This window comes from Lampetra fluviatilis, chromosome 9, assembly GCF_964198595.1.
Source record: "Lampetra fluviatilis chromosome 9, kcLamFluv1.1, whole genome shotgun sequence".
Lineage (NCBI taxonomy): Eukaryota > Metazoa > Chordata > Hyperoartia > Petromyzontiformes > Petromyzontidae > Lampetra > Lampetra fluviatilis.
Window position 1 is genome coordinate 7,090,161 of NC_136283.1, and position 25,362 is coordinate 7,115,522.

At 44.0% G+C, this 25,362-nt stretch overlaps 1 protein-coding gene across 1 annotated transcript in view; it reads right to left on the reverse strand.

The window, feature by feature from the left end:
* Window positions 1-25,362, reverse strand: part of LOC144934173 (scavenger receptor cysteine-rich domain-containing protein DMBT1-like) — a 127,605-nt gene that overhangs the window by 82,646 nt on the left and 19,597 nt on the right. Inside the window, exons 9-16 of the mRNA XM_078859719.1 lie at window positions 23,891-24,149; window positions 23,715-23,765; window positions 21,780-22,091; window positions 21,572-21,622; window positions 21,002-21,313; window positions 20,144-20,194; window positions 19,491-19,802; window positions 19,283-19,333 (exon numbers count right to left, since the gene is read on the reverse strand). Of these exons, the coding sequence (XP_078715845.1) occupies window positions 19,283-19,333; window positions 19,491-19,802; window positions 20,144-20,194; window positions 21,002-21,313; window positions 21,572-21,622; window positions 21,780-22,091; window positions 23,715-23,765; window positions 23,891-24,149 (1,399 nt within the window). The remainder of the gene's footprint in view (window positions 1-19,282; window positions 19,334-19,490; window positions 19,803-20,143; window positions 20,195-21,001; window positions 21,314-21,571; window positions 21,623-21,779; window positions 22,092-23,714; window positions 23,766-23,890; window positions 24,150-25,362) is intronic.

The window sequence follows — 25,362 nt, forward strand, 5'->3', positions numbered from 1 at the left end:
ATCTATGCAGCATACTTATATAGCCTGTAAGAATGTATACATGGTGTCAACAAAACAGCATGGCAAGCCATGATACATCATATGTTTTGTGATATACACTTTAAATAGTAATACAAATTGCTAAGTTATCTACATTATAACGACTCAGCACTTAGAATTGTTATAACTACTACGTCTAAAATAATACAATAAATACAAATATAAATAACATACACGATCTTATAACTAGGTGATTGCCCGATAAAATACAATAAGTATTCATGGAATGCAATCAAATCTCCCTCCTGAATGGCTTAAAGAACACAGTGCATGCTAAGATATAGTTAGCACATACACTCAAGTGTATCATGGCATTGAAACAGAGATATAAACATAATTTATAAAAACAGATGTTCATTGAAATATTACTAATTCCTGTACCTCACCATGAGGGGTAAAAATCACGTACTACATGCTCGATACACACATAGTACTGCGTGCCTGATTGCAGCTAGCTTGTGTGAAGATTATTCTATTTTATGTCCGAATGAAACGCTCACCTGACGACGTAGTGTTGAAAGAGCATCAGGTACGTCGGATGCTCTGGCTGCTCCTCTCACCTGCCTTGTTTATATAGACGAATCACAGAGCCAGGTCTTTTTGCATGTACGTCACCCGACTTTGCATATAAATGGCGATTGAGATCTAAACCGGTTCTTGGCTCACCCGCCCCATTCTCCACCAATTCTATTCTATTTCGGATGTATATAGCGCCCTGTGCATTTCCAAGAATGGGGTAGTATGGTCACACAACTATAGAACAAAATAAGTCTTAATCTCCTATAATATTTCACATAATGGCAGCAGCCAGGAATGTTTTGGCCTGTCAAAGTTTCTTTGACAATTTCTTTGGGAAGTCTCCTTGAAGCAACCAGTCAATTTTTTTACTTATTTTTACGTTTGCCTATTTTTATATTTATAGATAAATATTGTGAAGAAACTCATAAGTCACATAGAGACCACATTTAACAAATATGAGATTGTTCATCATGTGCAGGGTTCGGCAACAACAAAATAACAAGAATAACCATTTTTTCTGTGAAAAAATCAATTTTTTTTAAAGACATTCGAATGTGAGACGGCGATCCTTAATAAATAACGCCACGAAGCAGTCCTTAAAGAGCCGCATACGGCTACGGAGCCACAAGTTGCCGACACCTGCTAAACTATTGTTTAGAGCCAACAGAACTTCTTCTAAGTCAACCGACAACTAATTGGCTTGCAATGTGAGCCAAGTATGTGTAGTTAAAAATACTGTATCACTTCAACTTTCAGCTCTTTGTAAGTCCACTCCTGATTGAGGTTGTTTGTCATGGGGGTTATTTTGTCATACTTGACCATGCTGGTCAGTTCAAGTTGGTGTAAAAGGGAGGCCTATGACTGGTTCAGGGATTACTTTCCATTGTCAAGAATTTAACTCAAGGGGCCATGTTATAGTGTAGTGCATTTGAACTACTGCACCACTTCTCCACTCTACAAACTAATTACTCAGAACAAATGAAGTTACATTTTTATCTCAGCCCTCCGACAACATTTGTTTTCTGGACTTCTCAAATTAGCCATAACGCCAATCTTACAGGTTTGTTATTCCTCCTTCCAACAACTCAGCATTGTACTTACACAAAATCATAAGGCATGTTGTCATTCTATAAAAGACAAAGGTTCAGCTCTGCAAATGCTTGTTCTTACCACTGCTGGCACAACATTCACTAGAAGTTGCTCTAGAGAGCCCCTCTAGAAGGTATTTGGCCTATTCTTCCACGCTGGCAAGATATCTTGCAAGAGGTGGGAACACAACACCTTGTAACCCACCACACACGACCTGCTGATTGACTAACTGTGGTGTACCCATTCATACTGCTGGGTGGACCAATTTGGGGGAATTTTAAGCACTTGATTGTTTTTGCCTTTGAGTTGGGATATCTAATCTAACCAGTGTTCTCTGAATTGCAACTCAAGTGTGCTATCCATCACACCATGGCAGCATCTGAATTATATAACATAATAATTACCAAAGAACCTACAAGAACATGTACTTAGTTACATATGAACAATTCATGTTTTATTATGAGATATGAATGAGCAAAAGACTACAAACATGAAAGCCATACAGGTACTTTGTATGTGTCAACAAAAGTGGGGCTCGACTGAAATTGAAGTTACAATTAAAGTCCCAACAATTAAATTCTGATGCAATGCAATTAATACACCACCAATTAAACAATAGTGATATCGCATAGCATTTTCACTTCGCCTGCCAGGCTTTATGAGCTTTGGTAAAGTCCTTAATCACTCAAGGCAACATTACATTTGTAATGAAATACGCGGTGCATAGTTAACTGAGGGCAACTGAGGGCAAACAGGTGCACGTGAGGTTTGCACGGAGGTGTTGCCAGGGAGACAGGAGATAAGGGTTGATTGATGGGCCGACAGGCGCCAGTCTGGCGAGAGCTAAAAGAAACGCGCGAGAGGTCTCAGATAATTAGCAGAGGAATATAAGGGCGTGTGCGTGAGCGGAGCGGGGAATTGTTGCCGGGGACCAAGTGTGAAGGCATCTCGCCGCTGCCGCTCCAGCCGTCAATGGGACCTCAACCCTCACGTCATTGCAGGGCGGGTTTTGGCTGATCCCCCTGCCCAGCACAGACGGGTGAGCGGGTCTGAGGGAGCGTAGGTGAAGGCAGCGGTGGAGGTGTAGAGACGCTGTGTGCGGAGACGTTGTGTGCGGAGACGCTGTGTGCGAGGATACTGTGTGCGAGGATGCTGTGTGCGGAGATGCTGTGTGCGAGGATGCTGTGTGCGAGGACGCTGTGTGCGGAGATGCTGTGTGCAGAGACGCTATGTGCGGGGACACTGTGTGCAGAGACGCTGTGTGCGGAGTCACTGTGTGCGAAGACGCTGTGTACGGAGACGCTGTGTGCGGAGACGCTGTGTGCGACGACGCTATGTGTGAAGACGCTGTATGCGGAGACGCTGTGTGCGGAGTCACTGTGTGCGAGGACGCTGTGTGCGAGGACGCTGTGTGTGAAGACGCTGTGTGCGGAGACGCTGTGTGCGGAGTCACTGTGTGCGAGGATGCTGTGTGTGAAGACGCTGTGTGCGGAGACGCTGTGTTCATAGTCACTGTGTGCGAGGATGCTGTGTGCGAGGACGCTGTGTGCAGAGATGCTGTGTGCGGAGACGCTGTGTGCGGAGACGCTGCGTGCGAGGACGCTTTGTGCGAAGACGCTTTGTGCGGAGTCGCTGGGTGTGAAGTTTCCGAGAGCAGAGCTGCTGAGCGCAGGATAAGGGAGGCGAAAGGTAGATAAGAGTAGGGAGAAGTTAAACATAAGTGACCGTTAGTTGCAGGAGTGCCTACAACTGGTGCAAGAATAGGTGACTAAAATGTAAGCAGGTGACTTGTTACAACGTGTCGGTGTGAGTAATTTTTGAAGACACTACACATTGACTCTATCAAAACCATAACCATCTCTCATAGTTTTGTGATGCAACAATCCATCTAGCTCCTGCAATGCAAGCGAATTTAATAACTCCATCTCCACGTTGAATGTCGTCTTGGGTGTGATTCATGTCAGCCATAATCCATTTTAGCGATGTGTCCTTCCAAAGGTGACTTGCCTGCATTAAGTGAATACGATGTATCTAAGGTATTACTAACCATGTGTAATAAAGGACTTCGCCACGCTTCGCTTGGTCCCCGTCCACTCTTTATGAGGTTAACACCCACAGCCCGCTGGTCCCAACACCGGACCAGCTGTTCCTCGCGACGCGCCCCGCACGCGCTCTTCCGTCAGTCTTTCAGCTCCCCTCGCTCCGCACACCGCTGGCCGACGGTGTGCTGAGCCCGTGCAGCCACGTGGCTGATGGCGCAGAATCCCTCCGGCCACCCAACGTGGTCCCGTTTCTTCACTCCAACAACTGACCCGGAGCCCTTCCGGGCTCCCACCTATATCCCCTTCACCACGTGACCCTGTCTCCTCCCTCACACCACGTGCCTTCGAACCTTCCAGATCTCGCCCCTCCATCGCGCCCTGCTGGCTCCGCCCCTAGGTTCCGCCCCCACTCACCTCGCTTCCGATTGGACCCGAGGTAAGCGGGGACCTTCGCATACGCCCCCATACTGGCTCCGCCCCTCAATACCCCGGCCCATGTGATTGGCCCAAAGGCCAACAGCGAACCCCGCTTGCGCTCGCATTACACATGTATTACTATCTCTCTCAGTACAATAACTAAAATGCATCACTCCACTCTACTTGGCACATGCTTCAGATTTTGTAAAAAATTTCCCCTGTCAATGTTGAAGTTTGTGATTCATATGTCATAGCAGATGATATATACTGATTAAACAAATTCTTCGTTAGGCACGTTGCGAAGTTGCTTTTGACTATCAAGTACAATTTTCCATCTCTTTATTTTATCATGGTGATTGTGGTCTGCCTTCAATATATATACTCTGAATAGTTTCCATTTGTGCCTCTGGCAAAAATATTTTCAGTTGTTTAGCAAACGTGTTGCACATGGCTTTCGTTTTGCTTTTACTTAGCTCTAGTTCCACTCTGTAGCATTTTTTTCTATTTTTCTGTATACCTATGTTTCTCCAACGGATTTTTCTGAAAACACTATAACGTCACAATTAATAATGTTGGCCATGTCCAAAACACGTTTCCTCATTTAAATTACCTTCTAATATGTGTTTTACTTCCTTCAAATAAACAGTGTATCAATCATGTCTTAAACACATTTACATTTTAACACTTTATATTTCCTCATTGGAAATGTGTTGCCTAGCAATATTCAGCATTCAGTGGAACACTATGTTTTAGGAAGTGAAAAACTGTATTGTGCAAACAAAACCTGCATTTAAATAAAACACCTACTAGAATTACAAAATAATTAACGTCCTCTGCGAACAGAACCTTTCACAACCAGTATTGTTGTGTTTAGTTTTGTATACTTTGAAAAGAGCTGACTGGTCATGCAAATTGACCCTTTAGGTTTCTGGTTACCTAAAGAAATTTGGGGTGGGGAGGCGGTGCAGTAATTTCAATACGCTATGAACTCTGGGACATAAGTGAAATTCCCAGCTATGGTTAACATAAGCGGTAAGTGATATCTGAACAGATCCTGGGCCTCCCCTTCCTTTCACCAACCTGTAAACAACCCTCATGATGCATATGGATGGGATGCGGTCATCCAGCTGTGGATATACAGGACTGAAAATATTAATTATATGTAAAGATATCTTACAACATTTTCTGAACACACTGAGTGGAAATGGAGGTGGCATTAGCCATAAGTACTAAAAACATTACTATTCAGCCTACCTACTGTATTACCTATACAGACATTTCACAGCATGGGGAGGCCTTTATCCAGCAGTGGCTTGATCAGGGGCTGCTAATTACTAACAATAATGTTGATAATAATGTTATTATTAAGGCATAGTTCTATCTTTTCGTTTAAATAGCTTTCAATTTCATAGCAATACCCATGTTGTTTCAAGTACATCTCCCAGTAGATTAAGTTTCCTAAGTTGAGAAATAAGGTAGTGTCTAATTTCTTACTTGATTCAATTACATTTAAACATGTAAGTCTAGTAGTAAACAGTATCCTGAAACTGTAAGATTGTATGTCAGGCAAGCCACCTAAAAGCTGTACAACATTGATGTATTGGTCGACATGAGTACATGACAATTCATGAAGGATTCTCTTTAACAGTGCAAGCTTTGTATTTGGTTTATTAGTAAACCTTATTATCCGACCACTATTGCAAGAATACACTTCTGTTCTATTCTTGTGTATGGCAAAATATGTTCATCTGGAGCGCCACTGTGGCGAGATGTTAACTGCCTCGCCTGGTATACAGGAGGTTGTAGATTCAATCCCGACTGACGCCTGGATATGTGGAGTTTGCATGTTCTCCCCGTAGTTGCGTGGATTTTTCTGCGGGTCCTCTGGTTTTTCCCTCCACATTTAGACACATGTGTTTAGAGTATTTGGCTGCTTTAAGTTTCCACATGATAAGCCACTTCGTTGAGCTCTCATTTGTGGCGCTTCTGAAAAAATATATACGTATCTCAGTGGGCCGTAACTGGTAAAAAATAGTTAAAGTGCAAATTTCAAGGCCAGCAAGCCACACCCAACACAGCCAAATGTTATGTTTTGTTTACGTAACGACACATTTATATTTAAGCAATATAACCCAAAAACCCCTATTATGGATAATTTGGTCGTGAAAGCCTACGTGTTAAGTTGATCTCTGGGTTGGCTTCTCCAGACTTTTTGGCACCCAGTGCTATGAAGCGGCTTTGTTTTCTCCAATTGACACATCCTACGAGGAGGTCCTCGGGAAAGTATGTTCTTCTCCAGAATCCGTGTGAACACAGATTTCCCTTAACTGCTTCTTGTGGTGTATTATTCCCTCTCATGAAGCTCAGCTCCGGTCTGACTAGGGCCTCTTCCGTATGGCCTGCGCTGCCTTGAGTTTTCTGATGTGAAACACATGTGCTGGGTGCCAGGCTGTATTTTTTTCTCCTTCAATGTGCATATCTCTGTGTTCTTTCTCCTCATTTGCAAATCATCATTATTCTTGCATATTGTAAACAAATATATATTTCATGTTCTTCCGTGGTTTGTAACCTTGAATACATATTTCACGTTTAGTCGTGGAAAATTGGTACAGAAAAAAACAAAAATGTTTCCTGGGCACTGGTCCTCATGTTCAGCATTTCACATGAAGCTGCCCTAACCCATCATCAAATCCTGAATGATGACTCAGGTCTATGGTAATTGCAATTGGTAATACAGGTATTCCTCGGTTAACGAAGTAGATGCGTTCCACAGTGTCACTTCGTCATTAGAAACTTCATGACCAGAGATAGATATAACATGGGAAGCATAGGGATGCGTTCCAGGACTTCAGAGAAGGAGGTACAATAGGAAAACATTGCTGCACAGTAGCCTTCACTGTCTGTTTGGTTTAAAATGGCGTTTAAGATGTGGACTGTGCTAATCCTAACGAAGGCGCTGCTTACGTTTTAATCTATCCCGCCTCTACGCTCCTTATGATCTGAATTTCGTTTCCAGAGAGATGGATTTATGCCGCACTACTTGCCCAATAAGGCCACTAGCACTCGATGGTTGGTTGGATGAGATAATGAGGGAAGTAAAATCACTTTATCACTGCAAAAAAAGCAATAAGATTTTATCAACACGAGGGTCTCAAACAATGGCGGGCGGGCGATCGAGTGGGAAGTCTGACGAAGCACGACGCTGATTGCGCCGAGTGAGGGAGACTCGTGAAACTCTTCGCTGATTGCCTGCTGGTAATGTAGGGTCAACAAACCCCACTCAGGTGCGTTTACCGGACACGCACAGCATTTTAAACTTTTCTCTTTTGAATTGATTTGTATCATTTATGAAGATATAATGATATATTTAAACAGGGGGGCGATGGAGCCTTCTGCGGGCGACTTCATATTAAGGAGCTTGGGTCCCAGAGGATTCGTTAATCTGGTACGATGGGGATGGTTTAGTTTTATTTGTATGTGTTTGGGTGATTAGTTTACCTTTCTTATACTGTGCACTACTTTCATGTTTTTGTACTGTTTGGTGTTCTAACGTTCTTACCCGCCCCTACTGTACAAGAGCTTCATATCTCATCTATTTATATTTATCAAAGTTATAATGTGATTACATGAATTCTATAATATTCATGTATGGTGGTTGTCATTTTATTGTTTTCATTCTCAAAACGCCAAGACCTTGCTTATTAATATAGACAACTCGGTTGTCTAGCCAGGTTTTTTTTTCTCATCGTCTCCTTGTCATGGGACACTTCCCAGACAATAGGGTGCCATCTATTTAATGCCTCCGGAAATAATTGTCTGTCCACTGGGAGGCAATAAAAAGCTTTCAGGCTGGGGTGGCTGGCCTCCACCTCATAAAAATTCATCGAGCGACTTAAAAAAAACCTTATCACAACCGGCCATCAAAGGACTGGTCCTGTGATTTTCAAAGTTCTCACCCTGGTTACAATTAACTTTTTTGTCCAGTCTGTTGCTTCAACCCTGGGCATAGCAGCAAATGTACACAGATATACAAGTAAAACATAGCATTCAGATATCACATTCAAAAATAATTATTGGAAAATGCAGATATACAACACCAACAACGGTTGCCGAGTGGCTCAGGATTCAAAGCAATTAGCTTGAAGCTAGCTTTTAGTCGCCCATAATTCAACTGGGGTTCTCAATTATAAAGTTGTCTCCCGCTTATTTGCTCATGACTAATCAAATTTGTAAATTACAAAAAATATATATTTTAACAGACTTTGACTTTTAAACAACTTTATTCCTCCAGCGGCAATTGCGCTGGGGTCTTTCCAGTATACGAGCCTTTATGGAAACAATAAACAAACACCGGCCCACGCGCCGCACCGCGACGCGCAGCATTGGCACCAGTCACCACACACCATCCGCACAACATCGCCACCGCCCCACAACCAGTGTCCGATGTGCAAAACAATATGGCTGCAGACTTACACACACAAAAAAATGTCATTCCATTTGTATTTTCAAAGTATGGTTTATTCTAGCGGCGACACATTCAGCTGTTGCGGGGCTATGAAAGGTATGTCCTTAATGTACTTAAAAAGGGCCTCACTTCAAAAATAGATATTAGCTTCAGATAGTGTGATATCATTTTCCAGGGCCTGACACTTTGATACGCTGCAGAGTTCTCAATGGCAATGTTTTCTTCGTGACAAGACACACAGGCCACAATTTTAACGTACCTGAGATAAAAGAAAATATTTTAATAATAAGATCATGGTCAAGTTGCTCATTTTAACAGGGGCCTTTTGTCTTGAGATTTAAAGGCAGATATGTTGAGCTAGATTGCCTAGCATGCTTTCTACTATGGCTGTGATAACTCATGGTGAACATTATGCAAAAGAACATTCAACACGCACCACACATCTGCCTTAGAATATTTTTTACTGATAGGAACCTCTGGTTACACCAGCCCACAGGGGATTATTTTGTCCGTCGTGCATTCCAAATATGGGAGGGGTGGGTGGGGCTGGGTGGGGAGGGAGGGGCTGGGTGGGGAGGGAGGGGCTGGGTGGGGAGGGAGGGGCTGGGTGGGGAGGGAGGGGCTGGGTGGGGAGGGAGGGGCTGGGTGGGGAGGGCGGCCACGGCACTCAATCTCCACATTTAAGCCGCCAATTCATTGAACCATCATTCGAGGCAAGGTCACTTCCGAATCGTATACAGCTCAGTGGGCCCTGCCCGGTCAAAATAAAACCTTTAGTTGAGCACTGTACACATTTCTGCACAGGGCACTGTACACACGTGTGCTGTAAGGCTTGTGCCCGCCCTCACATTCCGCCATATTTGCGGAATACACCACGCCGTCGTTGACCCTGGCCATTGACCGAGCAACCCAACGTTCCTACCAGCTCCCTCCGCGGGATTGTGTATATGGGTGCTTTTAATTTATGAATTAAATTCCTGGTCAACGCTAACATCTGTGGAGAGTGATGTCTGAACTGGTCCTGGGCTACTTTCTTCAACCTGCACTAACCATCGCGGTGAAGTATGGCAAAGCACAGCTGCCACGGATGGCGAGGCATTCTTCCAGCAGTAATTCGATGAAGGAGTGTAAGTGAAAAAATAATGTTATATATATTTATACTGGACAAAAGTAATGAAAATGATATTTCATTCTTATTGGAACATCAAAATATCACTTTTACTGAAAGTACATGGCAGCTATGTTACTTAGTGTATAGCTTTGCATCACCAACTGTGAATATAGACAGTAGAGTCTGTTCCAACTGTGAGGAACAATTTGATAATTATTACTAATACCTCGTAAACAAAAGTGCGTTCACATGGAGTTATACTTATGTGGTGCCTGAGTAGAGCCCACAGAATAATTGCTGGTTATAATTATTACTTTTAAATACCATTCTGTGTTATTTGTTTGACAACCTAACTGCAATTAAATTCGTAATTTTTTTATTGAAATAGCCAAAATGAAATCTGCAGTTGCTAGTATTGTTATTTCTTCCACATGTTTTAAATGTATAACTATTTAACTTAAGTAAAAAAATTCTAATGGTTTTCTCATTACATAATATCTTCACATAAAAGCTATTCATATACAACATCAACTTAAAGGAATGTTTTAGTTAGGTTAAGGCAGCGAGGAAAATTATGTTTGTGTCGCAATGTTCTATCTTCTGCTTAATCTGCTCTGACAAAGGGCCTTTGTCTGTATCATAAGATTATATGCTTTTTATGAAGTAATATTTGTTGATGGTGTTATTTATTCGCTAGATTAGTGGATTTTTTATTTCTTCTGGCAGAAATCCATTACAACTGAAAATAAGCTTTACAAATTTGTTGTTGATGTTTAAGTATTTCAACCACAACTAAATTATATATAAATTCAATTAACAGAAGATTATTGAAATGCACTCTATATAAAATACTATTATATTGGTAGGAAACTCCTGGTTACATCAGCCCACAGGGGATTATTGTGTCCATCCGTCCATCGTGCAGAGTTTCAAGTTTAATTAATTAGGTATAGCCCTGTGAGCCATTCGGCTCTTGAATCGGGTGCAACCGCAACAAACAAAAAACATGAACAAGAAAACATCTTAAAGTGAATGTGACTAAGTGCAAACAGAAAATCCAAGAAAAGACAGCAAAATGTTGCAGAAAAAACACCGTACACCAACGCTGTGTCAGATGGTGACAGTCTGAGAAGTGAAAATCAACATGTTAAAGAAGCACTGCAAATGAACGGTTACAATGATGTACAACTCAACAGGGCATTGAATACCGAAACCAAATCAAATAACAAGAGCATTTAAACTGCCCAAGTAATTAAAATGATCAAAATACATTGCGGGAGTAACTGATAAACTATCCAGATGTTTAGAAAAAAAAACATCTTTGTCAGATTTGGCACGGTACATAAAATACAGAATTTAATGTCTGGTACAAAAGATGTATTACCGAAGCTATCAACAGAAGGTGTGTACAGGATTAACTGCACGTATGGTAAATGTTATGTTGGGCAAACAGGACGTATCATAAGCAGAAGTCTAAAAGAACAGATAAATATTAAATTATCCCAAATGCAACTGTCAGCAGTAGCAAAACACGCGTGCCAACAAGGACAATCAATTTATTTTAATAATGTTGAAGTTATGTGCAAAACTAGCTACTCCTGGCCAAGACTAATTAAATAACCAACCTACCTTTTATTATCGCGGTGATATCCCATGGTAAACATTACACAAAGGCACATTCTAAAACATGCACCACATTTGCCGAAAATGTAATAAGTATAACCAGTAAAAACAAAGTTTTTCACTATAAATCCTTTATATGCGTGGCGGCTAGAGTCCACTCGTCCTCTGGCTTGAGATGGCTGCCACCTATGGGTCAGATGATTGCATTGCACCATTAAGCAATTGGTAATTAAATATAATATTTTTGTCCTAAAAAGTGTAACATTTTGGAAAAAAAATATCACGAACATTAATTGTTATGCACAACGAGTCTGTGGAAAATGTCAGCTCGATTGGATCACGGGAAGTGGGTTAAAAAACGACCGAAAGATTTGCACGGTCCTAAGCAAGCAAGCGAACTTAATATAAAGGATTTAATAAATGATTTAAAAATATATTCGTCTGTGGAGGACGCGGGGATCGATCCCGCGACCTTTGGCATGGGAAGCGAGGGCGCTACCAACTGCGCTACTCCGCCACGGCCTGTGGAGGGGTTACCCTCTGAGCTCCTACACTGTGACGTTCAGCCAAAGCCATGAATGAGTTGTATTTGAATAAATGTAAAATAATTTTTTTTTGCCTAAAAAGTGTAAAATTTTTGAAAAAAATTTTCACGAACATTAATTGTCTCGCACAACGAGTCTGTGTGGGAAATGTCAGGTGGATTGGATCAACGCTTGTTCCATCAATCATCATTAGCACGTCCATTAGTAACCATGGTCCCGGGGAACCATACTGTCCCTCTATCGCTCCGTACTGTATTTACATCACCCCCCCTCCTCTTAAAAAAATTGCCGTCCCCGGCTAACATAATTTTAAACAACTTATTTTAGGCCGAATCAACTCTTTTAACCCAACGCAACGCATAACCTCGGCCGAATTAAACATTTAACACAACGCAAGGTATTACCAATGTTCAAGAACCGAAAAGGAACAACTTACTCCTTAGAAGAACAATGCGGACAATGACAACCACAACCAAACCAACAACAACAATGCCAAATCCGAACAACGCATGCAACGCAGCCCCCGTGGTCAATACTTCAAGCCTCGAACATTTTGAACACACGATCGCCCCACAACACAAGGCAACCAACAATTTAATGGCGATGCGTCAACAAAATGTCCAGTTCTTGACGTCGGTCCTTCTCCCCAGGCAGATTTGTGGCCGTCAGTGGCCGTCAATGGCCAAAAGGGCTTGCACTCAAGCCCGGGGGTGAGGTTTGAGGTCTTCGGGCACTTCTGACGCCAGGGATTCGCAACTGGGGTGGAACAACACACATCCCTCAGCGTCTGATTACTCCAGCCCACCGGCCCAACCCGTCCGACATCCCAGACCCCGACCGCACAACACTGGGGATGAATGATTCAAGTCTAAGACGAACATACAGCTCCAAGCGTAACTTATGGAAAACTCAGCAGCGACATCTCACTTTCCCTTGCCCACACCGCGGCCGTCGAATTTCAACAACCTCCACCGGCCATTTCCCTGGCCAGTGCAATTTTGGGGACCAAAGCAATGGCACTTTGCAACCGACTCAGCCATGTTCTATCCCGTACTACACCTCCTCTGACTCAGTTACTTTCGACATATGCAGCCTGACCCACAGGTTTTACTGGTAATTAAGGTTCGTCCCTTCCTGAGGCCGGACCCCATCCAACATCTATAGGGGTGAACTTCCACAGTCAACATTCACTCTATAAGAATCACATTCAACAGGAGTCGCACTCAACCTCCTGCACCCTGAACTTAGGTTTAACTGCAACAACTCACCCTTCCACGCTTCACAGCATGTGTCCTAACACACTCCTGTTTCAGCGGTTGGCCCGAATCCGTCGCTCCTTGCTAACTTCGCTTAAGCAATACCCTCTTCACCTGAACCTCTGCAATTTCCATATCCCTGAATAGGACATGCAGGAACGGTTCCCAATTTCCACTTAACAGCGTTAGCACCCAGAGCGGTGTGAGTCCACGGCCCTTCTGCTCTAGATGGGCCAGGGAGGATCTCGGTCTCCTGCCCGCCAGGTCAAACCGTTCACAACAACGCAATGGGACTACTATCCCCCCAAGCAAAGTGAGCCCACAACCCAGTGCTCTAGACGTGCCACGGAGGGTCTCGACCTCCGGGACGTCAGGTCAATCCATCTGCCGCAACATGACAGGACCACTACTCGTGTCAGGCGGATTCTCTAGAGATTCCTTGAATATTACGTGAGCCAACTAATGCTCGGCGATGGGGGGATCCACGTAACATTTGTGGTCCCATGGCATCCAAACACACTCTGGTCATTCAATAATTGCGGGGGCATCTTGGTCAGGATCTGTGCCCCAGAGATAGGCCACAGCCAGTACAATACTGGCACCACATCTCAACCTCCCCTCACTCTGATGCAGAATACAACACCCCAAATTCCTCTGTTCGCCGCTACACACGCAATCACCACAGTGAACCACAACGATCTCTTAATTTAAAGGGCTTAGTGACCAAACGACTCCAGAATCACAAGTCCAAGGCACTCATCCCTTACCACATAATTTCACATCATACACACCATATACTATTCCCTATGAACCAGCTGCCCCTACCACTACTCGGCGTGCCTGAGTTTGGCCTCAACGAATCCCCGATGACCCTGATGCGCGGTGGTTTTTAGCGGTCGGGTGTCTGGTACATCGCAACTTGCCTGGGTGGGGCCGTAGCTGTCGATGAGGCGGTGGCCTCCATGATGTCCCCACGATGCTTGGCATCCCCGCACGAAGTAACGAAGCTGGCCGCAGCGGAGCAGGCGAGCCTGGGCGCCTGCGGCAAGGTGCCGAATCGGACCGGGATCGCAACTCCCAGAGCTACATTGGCGTCCCCCGTCGCCGTTGGTCCCCTCCGCGATCCACTGCCGTCACGTCCCCCGTAGATTCAATTTCTTCCTGCGACAGCTCCACGACAATCTTGGATGGTGGGCCAGCCAATTCGTCTCCAAGCCAAGATTTTCCGATCCATGCAGCCACACAAGTCCGTATTCGCAAGGTTTCGCACGCTTGCAGGCACCACTCGGGCCCAACGGTGGGTCATATACTGCCGACAGCTCCTTGTAGGCATCCTGAAGCATAGCCCTCTTTTCTTCCGGAATGGCCCAGAACACTTCAAGGCCATCATCGTCAACAGCCATAGGCAAAGCTCTCAACACCTCCTTCTCCATCCAGCCGACAGACCGGTATGCTGCTCCAAACTGGTGGGTGAAGGCATTCTAATCTCCTCCCGCCGCCGTAAATTCTCTGATCAAAGGCAACCTTCGTGGTTGCTCGGTGACCACTCGCCTCGCCGCCCGAGATGACACCGCCTCTGCTGCCTCCCGCGCAGGGTTAAAAATGGTGGCCGTCGGTTGCGTCGCCACCCACAAAATGGCGGCCCCCAACCGTGTGTTCTCCAGTGCAGGAAACCCCGACCGCAGGCGGCCGCTCCACTATCCCCGGCTGCGCTGGCTGTCGAAGTCGCCGCTCTCTTCATCACCACCAGCTCAGCAACGGTCAAAAGGAGCCGATCTGCCTTAGTCACCAGGTCTTGCCACTCTTCCGTCACAGGTGCCGCTTTTTCTGCACACTCGGGCTTCGTCACCTGGCTCCCGGGGCTGCTGGGGGAAGTACTTGGTCATTTCCTTTCTCCGTCTCTGAAGATGCTACAGGTGGATTCTTACTAATGCCTTTCTTCGGCATTTAACAATAGCCACTTCTGACACCACTAATGTATCTCATAAAGACACCGTCTTGTCTTTGTATATTTATTATGACTAAGGTCCGCTGACAACTCAACGAGTAACCATGAGTGACTATATACACTTGGGAAGTTACACGACTCTATTCTGGGATAACACATCTCTAGTCTCAATACAACTCAAACGATGGAGACAACCCATTCCAAGGCGACAATGATTTCCCACACCAACAGTCCCCAGGTCTGGTTTGCGCCGGTTATTACGCCTCGCCCGATCCGGCCACGCCCTTATTCCTGAATTCTCCTCACCACACCTGGCTTGGTCAATCTCCACCCTTATTACACTTTCCCACCATTGGATCCCGTGCTCCCTCTCACATTACCCTGTCAGCACTTGTCCCATCAGCTTTAGCATGTCCACTTGTAACCATTGTCCCAGGGAACCACAGTCCCTCTAGCGTTTCATACCGTCTTTACACATGTTTAAGACAGGCTGCATCCTCTGCATGGCTCTCCCCCCAAATGGGGGCCGATAAAAAGATACATGTTCATTACCCTACAAAAGCAGGGACTGGTTGGCAGCAGTGAATTAACAAAGGGCAGGAAGAAGGGGTGGGTGAGGGAGAGAGTATAACCATTCCAACTAGAGACTGGTGCCTGTCTCTAGTTGGAATGGGGTTGGAATGGTCTTTCCAGTTTGTCCAGACAATTTTGCCATGTGGGTTTGGTTTTAAACTCCATAAAAGATCAGTGCACCCGAGAGGCCTACCTCTGTACCACAGTTGAAATAGTCAATAGCCTGAGAACTAGGGACATATCTCGGCACAGCCAGATGGCCTTTATGGTGCCTTGTGGACATCTAGGAGCAGGTCTGGGGAAGAGTTTAAGCCCTCCTTTCATTAGTCAGATGAAGTCCAATCTCCTCTCTCGTGGATCCACAGCGTGGCCGGGTAAAGCAGCTTTGAGTGCACACGCTTCCCTTTCCATCACCTCTATGTAAATGGGAGTTTCATGGTGCAGTCTTTGAGTTTAGGATGCAATGTGGACTGTGGAACCAAAGGCATTGGATTCCACTAGAAAACACCCTGGGAGTTAATGCCACCAGGCTGGGATCACCAGGTCAAGGCACCCCAGAAAGCTCCAAAGCCAGCCCAAACCCAAGGTGAGCGAATAAAGGTTACAGTACATCCTTCTGTTGTTGGTAATGTGTGCAAGATGGTGCTGGTATTTTTAGGCAGGCAGTTGCATCTATACGTGGGCTCAAATCATGAGGCCCTCCCAATTTGAAATGCTCACTGCCCCCAGTGGGGCCCATGCAGTCTTCCCCCTGAAAGGGAAAGCCATAGCAAGGTCACATGGCCCCCTTGGGTTGAGGGTGTGTAGGCCTCCTTTTGGCTAGGTTCATGCCACTCAGAAGGGCCCCACCGCTCTAAGGGATATCCACAGATTGAACCATTATATAATCACACCAAAAACCACCATTCACCATTAAGTCACGTTGCCTTTACCACACTGCCCTTGCCACGCTCGGTGCAGGAGGCCACAACCGTGTTGAAGGCTTTGCAGCATGAATCTGGTAAATGGTACACCCTCGGGCAGGAAAGGGAGTGCGCCTCCACAGGGAGGGCTACGCGGAATGTCCTCCCATACCAAATAACGAGGACAATGGGAGAAAGGAGAGAGAGACATGTTGGGGGGTGGCCTCAGTCTGCAGCCAGGCTCGTCGGCAGAGCAGAGGGCCATGTGACACTCCCCGGAGTAGCAGCTAGGACAGCTGAGATGGTGCACGAGAGCCAGCTCGGGCCGGCTCCTGCTGCACTCAATGGCTCTGCATCGTGCCAGCTAGCCAATTCCACTACTGGCTCCTGTAGGCCGAGATATTGTATAAGTTTTACAGATTTAATTAAAAGCAGTTCAAAGGTGTGTGGATACGCACAGTAAAAATAGGCATCGAATCCAAGATGGGGTATAGGAAAAAAAGGTACTTTTATTTTAGATACCTGCAACGTAAGAAGCAGCTGCAATTTGACAAGAGCCATTTCCAAAAATACATTTAAACCCAACCCTGCCTCACCAACGGTGCACATCATTAGCAGTTCTGAACGAGTAGGTTCGTGTGTAAGAAAGACAAACCAGGCATTCATAAATTCAGCTGTGGGGTCAACGCGTAGAACAAATTTAGGAACACTTGGGGAGGCATTTAGGACCCAAAATTGATGGAAAGTGTTTGGACCATTTCACAGCTAGACACTTGAATTTGTATTTCACGATCAACATTGCGTTTTGACAGTCTCGACACCATGTGTCGTCTGCCACAACAGGATTGTGTACACAATGGATTAATGTAAAAGTGTTACATGTACAAAAAGCCGTTTCTACAAATTGGTTGCAAATGGCTTAAAAATTGCAATGTACCAGTTAGCAAATTTCAGACCCTTCAAATTGTGCAATTAAGTGCAGAAAAGCTGTAAGTGGCATTCAAACGTTCATGTAGTGCATATTTAAGTGGTCGTCTTCGAGTGTACAGGTTAAGTAGAGGTAGATTCTGAAAAACAGCGAAGTGAAGAATGGTTCGGGAACAAAAATTAAAAGGACATCTGGGGAATGTGCAACTTGACTCGTATGCCACCTTTCATAATTTACGTGGTGATCGAATGCTAGGTATAAAAATTGCCCCCATAATTACCGACAGAGCCGACCAATCCTGCACGCCATGCATGGGCCCTAGCTTTGTCTGTATGGCAAACATTTTTTGCTCTACCTTTGAAGAAAACCTTTCCATTTTCACCATGGTTGTCATTTGACCTGACTTTACTATGTCGAGTCTCAGGTGAACAGGCCCATGGGACTGGTTGAGATAAACAATGGAGCCCACAAAGGGTTCGTTTTACGTCGAAACACAAGAAATTGCCAAGCTTAAAATGCAACATCTTTAAAATGCAGCCAGCATAAATATAATTAAATTATTCATGGTCAACTTTAATGTGTTGTACAAAAAACATACCAGCAACCTCAGTTAAAAGCAAACATTGTTGTAATATTCTTTGGTTCTTTTCGGTTAAGTCACGTCTAAAAATAAAATAACAAATTAAAATAACATATTACGACGTTTCGATTGCAACACAAGCAATCAGGTATAAGCTTATCCTTTTTCTTTCTGGCTATTTGTTCTCTGCCTGTGTCCTCTTTGGAATTTTCACACTTAAAATTCTAACTTAGCAAATTTTGAAACACGTAATCAACCAGGCTATGCGTTAAGTGTGTGTTAACCGACTCTCTGTGTTGTATTACATCACATTTCGATATTTTGCTGGGTTATTTAATTTTCGTGTGCCTGTCTCCTAGTTTTCAATTTTGCGTGCGCGTTCCACATTGTCATCTTACTTGCAGCAGCAGCAGTACGTTGGCGTACACTCATTGATATGCTAATTCTCTCTGCCCCCTCCCTCTCTCCGTTCTCGCCCCCCCTCTATATTTAAGGGACCGTCATAGAGACAACCCCTCTCTTTGTGCCGATGTGTGTCCTCTCTGTGTGCCGTTGTGATGTCTGTGTGCTTGTATGTCTGTCTATAGTTTTCTAGTTAGATTTTTTTGTTGCTATTTCTTTTATACCTGATGATGATTGCTTGTGTTGCAATCGAAACGTCGTAATATGTTATTTTAATTTATTATTTTATTTTTAGACGTGACTTGACCGAAAAGAACCAAAGAATAATTCCTGCAGTCACGAAAGCTCCTAAATTAAGATTGTTGTAATAAACAATTGTAATATCAGAAAACACAAGTTGGAACTATATTTGAGATGTACATACCACTGCAAACGACACCAGCATCTTCACCATGAACACAGTTGTGTTGCCCCCATGGCAGATGAGGACAATTTCCTAAAGAGGACTCGGATCCATTGCATGTCACATCATCCAACAAGATGGCACCAATGCCCTGACCAAAGTAGGCATTTGATTGGGCAGAAAGAGCAGCTCCACAGCCGACCTTTCGGCAGACAACCTGGGCATCATTGATGTTCCAGTAATCATCACAGACCGTGCCCCAGGAGCCAGCATAGAGGACCTCCACCCTGCCTTGACATGGGTTTCGTCCTCCAACCAGGCGAATTGCAGATTCTGGGAGTGATTGTTGAAAGTCAAAAGTTTCAGATATAAAATCACATGCTACCATTTGGAACCAAACTTTCATTCCAGGATGTATCAATTACAAATTCCAAACTCACCAATCGGTTGAGATGTCGGCTGGCTTTTAGTGGGTGATGAGCTTGTTTGAGCTGCAACCAATGAAGCGAATGTTAAAATGGCGTTTTCCTTTATTCGAGACAAGGACGGTGAAATACACACAATAAACTGTCATTGCAATGCGACTTTTTAATACGCGACACATATTAGCACTTAAAGTTAAAATGAAATATTTTGAGATGTACAAACCACTGCAAATGACACCAGCATCTTCACCATGAACACAGTTGTGTTGCCCCCATGGCAGGTGAGGACAATTTCCTAAAGAGGCCTCAGATCCATTGCATGTCACATCATCCAACAAGATTGTTCCAATGCCCTGACCAAAGTAGGCATTTGATTGGGCAGACAGAGCAGCTCCACAGCCGACCTTTCGGCAGACAACCTGGGCATCATTGATGTTCCAGTAATCATCACAAACCGTTCCCCAGGAGCCAGCATAAAGGACCTCCACTCTGCCTTGACATGCGCCTACTCCTCCAACCAGGCGAATGGCCGTCTCTGTGAATTAAAGAAATGTACACTGAATAAATTGGCAAGCTTTAATATAGAGTAATGTAAGATCATAATCGGGCTTTTCCCCTTTTTCCTGCAACAAAACCGAATCCTTGTAAAAAGACTTCAGTTTTGTTGGGGAAAAAAAGGGGGAAACACTATCATTATATTTTGGTACTGGCAAAGGTCTCATGATGTAAATGAGCCATCATGTTCATGTTTTCCCAACTCTGATGATTTGAAAAGTAAAATTTTTTAAAACGTGGTTGTTATGCGTATTTAGAGAAACCTCCATTTAAAAACAAGTATGAATTTGGATCTCCATTTCTTGACAAATTGATACTCACCAGGGGCTTGAGTTGTTGGCTGCCTTGTCGTGGTTGATGTACTTGTTTGAGCTGTAACCAATTAAGATTTCTCACTTTAAAAGTTGTATTTAATTTACCAACAAAAGTAAAAAAAACTGAATTAACATTATGTCATTAATATAAAATACAGCAAATCATTACCATTTAATATTAGGTAAATAACATTTGGAACTTTTATTAAAATATCTTTTGAGAAGTACACACCGCTGCAAATGACACTAGCATCTTCACTGTGGCTACAGTCATGCTGTCCCCATGGGCGATGAGAACATGATCCCAGAAAGGATTCAGAACCATTGCATCCGACATCATCCAGCCAGATGGTGCCAATGCCTTGACCAAAGTAGGCATTTGATTGGGCAGAAATTGGAGCTCCACAGCCGACCTTTCGGCAGACAACCAGGGCATCATTGATGTCCCAGTAATCATCGCAGACCGTGCCCCAGGAGCCAGCATAGAGGACCTCCACTCTGCCTTGACATGGGCCTCCTCCAATCAGGCGAATCGCTGATTCTGGAGAGATGGTGATTGTAAAAAGCCAATAGTTTATTATAGTATGTCACATATGCTACCATTGGGAATTAAACTTTGAATGCAGGATGTATCAATTTTACATCAATTACAAATTCTAAACTCACCAATCGGTTGAGAGGTCGGCTGGCTTGTGGTGGGTGATGAGCTTGTTTGAGCTGTAAGCAATAAAGTGAATGTTAAAACGGGTTTTTTTTTTACCCGAGGCCCAGACAGTGCAATATATAATTCTGTTAATGTAATAAACAGTATATATTAGACGCATGAGCACGGCATGTTTAAATACAAATTTTGAGATGTACACACCACTGCAAATGACACCAGCATCTTCACCATGAACGCAGTTGTGTTGCCCCCATGGCAGATGAGGACAATTTCCTAAAGAGGACTCGGATCCATTGCATGTCACATCATCCAACAAGATGGCACCAATGCCCTGACCAAAGTAGGCATTTGATTGGGCAGAAAGAGCAGCTCCACAGCCGACCTTTCGGCAGACAACCTGGGCATCATTGATGTTCCAGTAATCATCACAGACCGTGCCCCAGGAGCCAGCATAGAGGACCTCCACCCTGCCTTGACATGGGCTTCCTCCTCCAACCAGGCGAATGGCTGTCTCTGTGGATTAAATAAATTTACATTCGTAGTGACAAATGGGTCACTACAGCACCAGTTGCCAGCTACTGACAGAGGGGAACTGGTCATTTAGTAGCCCTCTGCCAGCAGGGTACACAATGTTATGGAAAGGGTCCCTCGGGGAGTATTGTTCTGGTGGCTGGCAGTGGGGGGTATTGGAGTACGTAGTAGCCAGATTGGCTGGCAAGGGGACGTGACAGGACAAAGCGAGGTGGGCCATTTAATGACAAATTTACTCACCAGGGGGTTGAGTTGTTGGCTTGCTTGTAGTAGTTGATGTACTTGTTGGAACTGCAACCCATTAAGATTGCTCGTTTTAGAAAGTGGTATTGGATTGCGTAACTAATTCTATTGTAGAAACACTATTTCATGCAACAGAAAAATATTACAATTTAATATAAAACAAAAATTAGGACGTTGTATTAATATGTATTTATAATGTACCCACCACTGCAAATGACACCAGCATCTTCACCATGAACGCAGTTGTGTTGCCCCCATGGCAGATGAGGACAATTTCCTAAAGAGGACTCTGATCCATTGCATGTCACATCATCCAACAAGATGGCGCCAATGCCCTGACCAAAGTAGGCATTCGATGGGGCAGAAAGAGCAGCTCCACAGCCGACCTTTCGGCAGACAACCTGGGCATCATTGATGCTCCAGTAATCATCACAAACCGTACCCCAGGAGCCATTATAGAGGACCTCCACTCTGCCTTGACATGGGCCAACTCCTCCAACCAGGCGAATCGCCGATTCTGGAGATAACGGGATTGTACAAAGTTAATAGGTTATTATAGTACTAGCCTATCCAAGGATGGGTGTATTGCAGTTAATCTGAAATAATGACCCACTCATGATTATTTATGAGGGGGGCGGGGGGGAAAGCTCTATGTGGAGTGACACACGGGACGGACATTATTGGCTCATGATAGTAATAAATTACCAGGAAGTATCTGGCACCATCTGGGGGAAAAATACATTTCAAAAACTTCTAAAAATATAATATACATCCACAAGTAGCAAGCTACTGTGAAATCCCGGCGTTCCATTTGTCCATATCAAAATAAGGAGGCTTGAAGTCCTGGAAATCAAAAAGAGCGTTGCAGGTAAATAGTTGATCTGAAAAAGGATTCTTAAAATTGGCGGCCACCTCGCACAATATTTTAACCCCCCCCCCCAGGTATATATTTATATTACACACACCTACACAATAGCGAGTAGTGTTTAGTGACTATAGTAGTATTTACTGGCAATATAGCAGTATCTACCGACTGTACTATCAACCAACTACTAACGCGACAGTAGAATTATTAACCAACTATCCAGGAGTATCTCCTGACTGTAGTATTTACCAAGCATAGTATTGTGTACTAGCTGTAATAGCTATACTAACTGTATAGGAGTGTAATGGTTGTAGTAGCAGGTATACTCAATAACAGTACTAAATTCTTGACTGCAGGAATTCATAATCTTCAGTTCTACAGATAAAGGCAACGTAGAAAATAGTGAAATAATAAATGATAGAGAAAATAAATCATGAGACAAAAACCACTAATGTAGACTTGTAGCCTGGTTAACCTCGGTGAGCATATTGGCAGTCAAAAATGGTCATTAAATGCTTACTCAGTTTAATAACCATTACTACCAGACTACATTATAGACTGCCAGTACACTCACTCCGATTAAGAACCAGGCCAGTCTGCATTAGGGTGTTGCGTTCCATTATTTTTACAATTTTTCTATCTACGTGACTTTACCGAAAGAACCAAAAATAGTACTTCAGATGCCGTGGTGAGGCGCGCAGAGCCCCCGGCCTTGCCTAGGATTGCCCAGCCGGCCGAAGTGGCACCTTGTCAGGCTGTGGTTGGGCTATCATCCCCCCCCCCACTCTACAGTAATAGTATCCAAGCACTATAACATTAGCATCTCTCGACCCTACCGTAGTAAGTTCAAACATTGGGGTGGTGGGCCATTACACTTTGAAGAATTCACTTCAGCGTTGTGTATTTTTGTACGCTAATGAGAATCCCCCCTCTGGAGTGCGTTGCTAGGGGCAACCACAGCTCGGCTTTGGTCGCGCATGTGTAGTTTGGCACACGCAGAGCGGCATAAGATAATAAATAGCACTAGTGTCAATAACTACTTTAAAGTTAACGGATGCAAAAATGGAATAGCGCTGGCTCACCACAGGGCTTGGTGCATGGTAACTGGGCACTTTAAAAAAAAATGTAAATCCCACGGTTTGCGAGCCAAATCTTTTGGAAGTTATGTACATGGACAAAAAAAATGACGCCTATAGGCAAGATATAATCACACATGCCATCATTTGGAACCAAACTTTCATTGCAGGACGTATCAATTCAAAAATCTAAACTCACCAATTGGTTGAGATGTCGGCTGCCTTGTAGTGGGTGATGAGCTTGCTTGAGCTGTAACCAATAAAGTGAATGTTAGTGTTTTATTTTTATCCGAGGTCTCGACAGTGCAATATATAATTAACTTTATGACACATGTGCATGTCAAGTTTAAATGAAACATTTTGAGATGTACACACCACTGCAAATGACACCAGCATCTTCACCATGAACGCAGTTGTGTTGCCCCCATGGCAGGTGAGGACAATTTCCTAGAGAGGACTCGGATCCATTGCATGTCACATCATCCAGCCAGATGGTGCCATTGCCCTGACCAAAGTAGGCATTTGATTGGGCAGAAAGAGCAACTCCACAGCCGACCATGCGGCAGACGACCTGGGCATCATTGATGTTCCAGTAATCATCGCAGACCGTGCCCCAAGAGCCAGCATAGAGGACCTCCACCCTGCCTTGACACGAGCTTCCTCCAACCAGGCGAATCGCTGATTCAAGGAGAAAGTGTTAATTGCATTAGAATTTCTACCTCACACCCATGAAGAATGTTCATATACTTGATAAAAAAAAAAATGTCATTTGTTCTCACACGTATTTAACACAGGAAATCCTTGCCCATCGCGGTTTTGTCATAATACGCGTTTCACCGATACAGTTTACCCAATGAGGTGTCTATTTCGGACCACAATGGTGGTGTTCCATCCGTTTTCATCTTCGTGCCGACTAGCACTGCATCCGTTTAAAAAGGTGTGAAGGAGATCGATAACGATTAATTTACAAAATGTATACCACGAATGTATTTTTTTTTCGTGTAATAATGTAACACAAATGGCACATTGCATCTAGCTGCCCTTCCGTAGAAGACGTTAGTCATTCAGATGCCGAGGTGGTGACCCATGACCGTTCACGTGACACTGTTAGGGGCGATGTTCAGGCCACCAGTGGGAAGAGTAATGGAGACGGGTTTTGTTTTGGAGGCGATAATGAAAAATAAAGCATCCACAAGAGACGCGGCATCTTTTAGGATAATAGCAAGGGTGGAAATCTAGGAATTAGTTAAAGAAAGAGGGGGTGGTCATTTCAAACTTGGTAACAAACCTATTTTTCCTACGAGGTGTATTATTTGTCGAACACGGTTTTGAGCGACATGTAACCCTCAGCGAGTTCCGACTACATTGTCATTAATCATCAAGCAGTCTTTATTCTTTTCACCGTCTTGGTTTTACTTTTCGTTTTTGATCGCGTAAATATGAATGTGGCCAGACCATCATGGGTCATCCACATTTCTAAAATCAGAGGGTTACGCGAGTTTACCGAAAGAACCAAAGGAGTAGACCTAATTAGGATAATCTTTTGAAATGATAAAAATAATATTTTAACCGCCGGTGGTGATTAAATGCGAGCAGCCAACAGGTATTGCGATTTTTTTTGCACCAAAAACGGCCAGATGTGCAACACACGCGCAAGTTATAGTGATTAACTGTAGATAACGCAAACAATAAGAGAGATCAATTGTAAGTTATACGAATACATCAACTCCCCGCCCCTTCTCTTCACACGCAATTGGCTCACAAGTGACACCACATGCATCCTTCCGTTTAGGACTGCAACAAGATTTCTCCACAATGCTGGCTGTCGCCTGATGAGGCTGGTAGTA